At 46.0% G+C, this 6,940-nt stretch overlaps 1 protein-coding gene across 1 annotated transcript in view; it reads left to right on the top strand.

Moving 5' to 3' along the window:
* The first annotated feature begins 4,129 nt into the window (after window positions 1–4,129).
* Window positions 4,130–6,940, top strand: part of LOC126915979 (protein gustavus) — a 156,022-nt gene continuing 153,211 nt past the window's right edge. The window contains exon 1 of the mRNA XM_050721292.1: window positions 4,130–4,746. Coding sequence (XP_050577249.1) covers window positions 4,730–4,746 — 17 coding nt within the window. The 5' untranslated portion in view covers window positions 4,130–4,729. The remainder of the gene's footprint in view (window positions 4,747–6,940) is intronic.

The raw sequence follows: 6,940 nt of genomic DNA, 5'->3' as shown, positions 1-6,940 counted from the left end.
GTTCGTTAAAGCGACGAAATGAAAGCAAACTGCGCGTTACCGCGTCAATTTTGTCGGCTGATGGAGCGCCATCGATCAGTCGATCGAATCGATCCTTCGTCATTAACGGGCCGATTCATCCTCGCTGCGAACGTAATTAGAATAAACGTCCATTAATATTCCGGTACGGCATTCGCGATGAGCACGGCCACCGAAATTCTGTAAACTTAAATCGGTTTTAACGCTCTGACCAACCGAGACGCGAATTCGCGTCTTTCATACTTCACGCGGTATCCTGTAAAAATGTTAACTACCGTTAAATAAAACGGTAAAAAGAAAGCAGTGGATGCTATAAACGAAATGTTACAAAAGTGTCCTTACATTACATGCTTGAATAATAGGAAATCGTTATCGATATATTAGACGTAATATTGGTCACCTTGAATCATTTTCAATCGCTCGAAAAACAGCCGGGAATTCACGTTATATGCTAGTCGGAGCAGCCGGTCCCCAGGGTGTTAATAGTATTTATGCGTTGACGGAAAAGGTCGCCAGAACCGGGAACAGTAAAATTTGTATAACAAATCGCCGAAAGTGTGTTCACAACGTGCTAGTTCTCGCGGCGTGTTGGCGATAAGCGCGTAACAGAGAGTTAGCCGGTTCGCTTTCCATCAATACACGGCTGTTTGTTTTACGCGTCATCGACAAATGTCCGGTAAATCAGACACAGAAAACTCGTACATCGGCCAGGAATTCGATTTCGATTGCAGCTGTCGCGAATATATCTTTCCACGCGTTTTCGTACATTTTTTACTGGCCGACTGTCGATTCTGGCTAAAAATCGGAAAAGCGAGAAAAAAAACAAATCAGAAACGGCAGAAAGTTTTACGAGTGGTAGCTATTTCACGAGTTCTCGATCATAAATGTTCATCGACGCTAGAAGGCATAAAAGTCAAAGTTGAAGGGTCCATCGATTTCGGTATGTGTATTATATCGAACTGTGGCTGGTGGCGATCTCACGATCGTAACGAAGCAGTGCACGAGCCCGTAATAGCCGCGTAGTAGTCATCTCGGTGAATGCGACATTAATTTTCATTGCCCGGAGACCTTGGCTGTCATGTACCTTTCGTCGTCGTCCCATTAGCAACAATGTCACGCGATATTACCCGTAACTTTTTATCGTATTTCCCGGAGAAAATTGGCCCCGTTAGGTGGGTCGGCCGCGTGCTCTGAAATCGCGGGAAAATTATTAGATTCTACTACCGGAGTCGTGGCGCTAACGCGTGCTCGCTCCAGAGAAACGAAGGAACGTGGACCGTACGAATATTTGTGGAATATTCTCGTAATATTCGCTGGAAGTTGAAAAATTATTCTGGTTAATCACGTTTTCTCGACCAGATAGAAATTAATGCGCGATCGTGTCGCGTCGGTTACTAGCGGGTCTATTTTTCTGTCGCTCATTAGCAAAATGTCTTTAAATTCGACGAGTAGAACCCACCGCCAGGGAACGGAACAGCGTTTCCATTAATGAAGTCGACTCTTGAACGGGTCTCTCTCTCTTCCTCTCCTTCTCTCTTTGCACAGGTGCGCCATACGATTTTCGAGCAGCGCGCATCCTCGTTTCGTAATGTCTCCTCGCGACGTGCCGCACCGTGACGGAAAGAGAGAAAAGGAAACTCGTCGTGACTCTCTAGTCTAGCGAATCTCCTTGTACCAGTGACCGTACGTACGGTCGTCAAAACGGGAACGAAACGTCTGACGAAACGTGACCCGAAGCTATAAAAATTTCACGCGAATATCGCGTTATGTCGCCGAGAATACGCGTGAACGTGATGGTGAACGTCGCGCCGGTTTAAGCCATGGACCAGCGTTTCGTAACGTTTCTCTTTCCTCTCTGACATTTGACGTGTCCAGTATAAATAACGTTTGTTGCGTCCAGCGCAAATAATCATTTAATAAATGCCACGTCTGCACGCACCTGCGGCTTTAAAACTTGGCATTTGTTTTGCACGGTTTTCACCCAGAGAACCACTACTTGTCGGAGAAAAAAGATCGTTGTTTGCAGTTCGGCCAGAGAATCGGCGATCGGCCTCGTCTGGAAGGGAGTCGATATGCATTTCGTGGCATAAATGTCACGCTTAATCGTTGTATCGTGTTCGAGTCTCGCGAATAGACGATCCTTAAAACATTAAAATGATATGGAAAATATGTATCGATCTCCTGCGCTTTGAGTTCACAGTATTTTAGTCGCGCTGAATATGCTTTAATTTAGACCGAGTTGCTCGGAGTTAGGGTCATATATGATGCATTCTTTAAATAAATAATAATTTCATGCTTTTCAAATTACGAATCACGTTGAAAACGATTGACGTCGAACGTAGTTAAATTTTAACGGCTTCTCCGAACGATTGTTCCACCTATATATAACCTCTGAATCGATAAAAAAAAAAACTATATGTCGTACGACTTGCATATGCGAAGAAAAAATCTAGCCACGTGTTTGTATCCGCGTTCGTTCGTCCTATTAAATTAATCGAATTCGTCACTGATGGCTAGATGGCTTCAGGTGTGACTGCACGGCTTCGAAACTGGTCGGTTCGCCTGACTTAACGGTGCACGCAAGGGCCAAGAACCTTCGGTCGTTGTATGCACCTGGAATACATATTGGCTGCTCGAGGTACGAGTCACTTGTTCCTAAGCAATATTCTACTGGCTGATTGTTCTTAGCGTGGCTCCGACCTTCGTCAAAATCGACTGCGAAGTAAGCGCTTTGCTAACATTTCCTTCCACGCTTTCGTCGTTTCCAACATGTTCAACGAACGGACAGTTTGCGCTCGTCCTACTGCGGAACCCGTTCATTTTTCCTGCAAGAAAATTAGCTTTTATCCAACAGGGACCCTCTAATCCCGAGTTTGCAGTAGCTGCGTGTAAATTCTTCGTTCTCCGTTCTTACGTCTCGTTCTCTTTTTAACGCTGAGTGATTTACGCGGTTTCCGTTTTCGGATCAACTATCGTCGACTGGCGTTCGAACTTTATTGTCCGCGTGTGCTCGCGAGTATCGACAGCGGTTAGCGATGCAAAGTCTCTGTTCAACGAGAGACGTCGATACGATATCCTATCTGTCGTTATTTCGAACGGGTAAATTTACAGCAACGTTGGCGGAAACGTTCGTTTCAAGAGAAACTTTGTTTTATCAGATTCATCGACTATTTGGTTGAGGAGCAGACACGTGTACAAGATCGTTTATGTCGACAAATGAGCCGGTCGAACCGGATGACCCAATAACATTAGCGACTTTCATATTTCTGACGCGCGTGGCTCGTGAATCGGTTTAGGTAGACAGGCTGGCCGTTCAAGAAACTGCTCGAAAATGCAAGCGTGCATAGACTCTCCCACCTTTATTCCCAAAATAGCTGCACCGTCAATAGAGTGCCCTGGTGCGGAGGTGAGAGTGTATGCGGACGAGGTGCGCGCGCGAGGATATTGAATTTGTATCGACAAACACCTATTGGCAATCGATCGATCCCAAGGGGCAAGTTTCCCTTCTACCTTCCAGCACACCGGCGTCTTAGACAGCAGGGGAAAAAAAATGTTGTCTTCGTTCTACGTTTCCGTCGATAACGCTATTAAGGAGAATCCGATACCTGCCGTTACGGTAAATCGAATTCGCGCATTTGGTTCGGTTTCCTGAAAAAAAGCAAATATTTTGCGATAAAGTAGAATCACGACTAAAATCGTTGCTACGAACGTTTGCTTCAAGTGGTCGTTCTTTTTTCCAAAGTCGCATCATACGTGCATTTTCCTAAATGCACTTTTATTGCACCTTTTGCCGCGAACGTATCAGGGATTACACACACACACACACACAGGTTGGTTCGAAACGAACAGTGTATCGAAGTTATTTCCACGAAGAGTCACGTTTTTTTTTCTTTTTTTTTTGTGGATGTTAGATCGTAGCACAGGGAATATCACGACAGTTCGATGTCGTTCGCGATTCGGTGACATACGACAGTGGCAGAAACCAGCGAGGTAAAGGCAGGAGAAATCCTGTAGATAAACAAGGATGCTTGACGTAACGAGCCCACGAGGAAGTTTCCACATTGCGGATGGTGGAGGCGCCTCAGGCGGCGCCTGCCTGCGAGTCAATCGTGCCCCGAGTGTAGCTTCGGCTACCACCGAATTCAGTTCACGGTGTTGCTTGCTGCTTCGTGCCTCGTATCGGCACCTTGTTTCGTGGTCAAGGTGGATTCGTTGTCACGTGGGTAACTTGCGAAAGTGTAACAGGCAAATAAAAAAAGCAACTGGGTCGTTTTATCGTTTCGTTGGTTCGCTGACACGTTCGTTCGTTCGACGACGAAGAAGAATCACATGTTGTGATGCGTGCGTGCAGTTTCCTCGTTCTTCTTCGTTGTTCTCTGTCTATCGTTGTATCGTGATATACGGCTCTTTGATCGGTCGCGTGTGAACAATACCGAGTACAAAGTTGTTTAGTTGGTCTGTGATTCGAGAAGAAAACTTCCTTCGAGACGGAAGGAGCCGTGCGTGCCATCGCGGAACTTCTCAGGAAGACAACGTGTCAGAATCCAAGGACGTCAGTCCCCTCGCGATAATAATTGTCTAGAAAGGCAGCTTGTCGTGCTTGGTAAGTGGTCTGTGCTACGTGATCGGTGGATGTGACTTTTGATGTTGCCGCCACTGCTGGTTAAATGTTTTCGAGAGGATTAAAAGGGAACTCGACGAGCTGGAATTAATGCAGCGCAACGATAGGTTCGTAAACGTTACCGACCACGAGTTCTCGGTACCTCCCTCTCCAACCCAAAAAAAAATGTCCATCGACGTGCATTGACGTTTAATTTTCCCTGTCACGGAAAAACAGGGTCGATCGATATAGAGGTACTTTCAATACACGCCAGCGTTTAATACAACGTGGCTTGTGTGACTTTGAAGTTATTCAATTTGCAGTTTGGCCCGCGAATCGATGCTAATGGATCGAATAAATATGCTTTCACACCGTGGACCTCGTGACCCGCGTGAGAACCGGCTGAACCCTTCGCCTTTGCTTTTCTATCCTATATTCGCGTCGTTCAAGCTAATCTTATGCAAAATTTTCCTCAGGGAGAAACCTTTCCCCGACACTCGGAATTTCAGGCAATTTCGCCGTGGCTGTTTTTTCCCATTTTCGTGAATAATTATGGAGTTTACGGGTCGCGTTTTTTACGGTTCGTCTTCTCTCTCGGAAAACCTCGTTTCACCCGTGTTTCGTCAGTAACACAAAGGAATTCTTTTAGAAAATTATCTCGCCCAACTTCCGTGTAGTTTCCTCTCGACAACTTTTTCTCTCATCCCGCGAATCGTTTAGCGTCTGACTTTGCGCTTAGAAACATCCTGCGGTCTCTCATCCGTCATCTCGTCTGTCTCTGTGTCAAAATCTACAAGAATCATTCTCAGCTTCGCGAGACGTCGCGAATCCAGAGCCAAATGGTCAAAGAGTCGGCAAAGGCGAAACGAAAATACGTATTTAGTCTCGTAAAAATGTTCCGGGAAGACCTCGAGGCTGCGTTCTTTTCTCGTTACTTTCGTACTCGTCGTTCTTCTCCAGGCTTACGTAAGGGATGGATATCGACAATGCAACGCACAACTTCCCTCCCCCTCCCCCCCCCTCCTTGTTTTATTTTTGCGTCCCGTGTTACGAGATCGGCCAAACGGTTTCCTCGTGAGTTTTATGTTTGCTCGTTTCGCGCTCAGTGACGTACTTACAGAGCTGGCTCGCTGCTCGCGGAGTAGTAATGAGAATTTATTGGTAAATTCATGGAACAGCCAGAGGTGAACTCTAATGAATTGCTTCGTTATTAACACCGATGCCAGTAGGAGTAACCTGGCAACGCCTACGTGTTCTCTATACATCTATACCTGTACACGCACGCGTATATTTATATATTTACAATTTGTTTTGTCCAGCGAAACGACTAATTTCTTTTTCCCTTCCCGTACGTTTTCTTCGCGAGTTGAAAATACCAGCGGTTTCCGCGCTTCTCGTTGGCTCGCATTCAGAACTCGTTTTTAATAGTGCTCTTTGTTTTTACGTGCCGCCATTAAATCAGTCTTAGCACACTGTTGAGCGTTAACGGCGTCTCGTTTCGTCAACTCGCGCCTTCTATTCTATTCTCTCTTTCCTCTCCTATTCTCTTCCCGCGTTTCTCCTCTCTGCGACGTTTCCGCTCCGCGCGCAGCACGCGACGCCTTCTGAATAAATTAGACGCATCAAACGTCATCGAGGAACCTCGTGAAAAATTGAATGGATTTCGCTCAGCTTGTCTTGTCCATCGATACCGTTCGATCGATCGCTACAAACGATCCACGAACGAACGTGTGGCCTTCGTCTTATCGTGGAAACTGCGGCGGAAAAAATTTCATTGGTTCGATTCGTTGTGTCCCCTGTTAGCTTTGCAGCCAACGACCAAGCAAATAGACCGTTCTGATATCTTGTTACGACTATTACCGAATGTCGTCAGTGCCTGTTTGTAACGCGTGCATTATGATATCCGGTAACGATAACATATCCCGAACTCGCCGGTTATCAGTCAGCCACCGGAATCTCGATATTAATTTGTGGCTACAAAACTCGCGTCGGTGTTCCCAGTTACGGCATAATTGGCGAACACCGCAACAAGATTGAAACACAGGTTGACGGCTATGGAAAGATAGAGACTCGTGATTTCGAATTCAGTCGTCAAGAGACCGATACTATTTGATTTTCCGTGAAAAATTGTACGAGATAACGTTGACACGCGTCGTAACGCTTGAAGAACGAGAGGAATATTTCGCGACAAGAGACAAATTGTACGCGTAAATCGCGTATTCTCAGGCGAAAACGTGTTAGGAGTTGCTAGTCGCCATATATTTTGGAACGCGTGCAGCTAGCTAGGCAGCGACATAAAACGGTCGTTCGTTTTCCTCGTCC

The sequence above is a fragment of the Bombus affinis genome, chromosome 5, assembly GCF_024516045.1.
Source record: "Bombus affinis isolate iyBomAffi1 chromosome 5, iyBomAffi1.2, whole genome shotgun sequence".
Taxonomy (NCBI): Eukaryota; Metazoa; Arthropoda; class Insecta; order Hymenoptera; family Apidae; genus Bombus; species Bombus affinis.
This window is presented reverse-complemented; position numbering and strand designations above follow the sequence as displayed.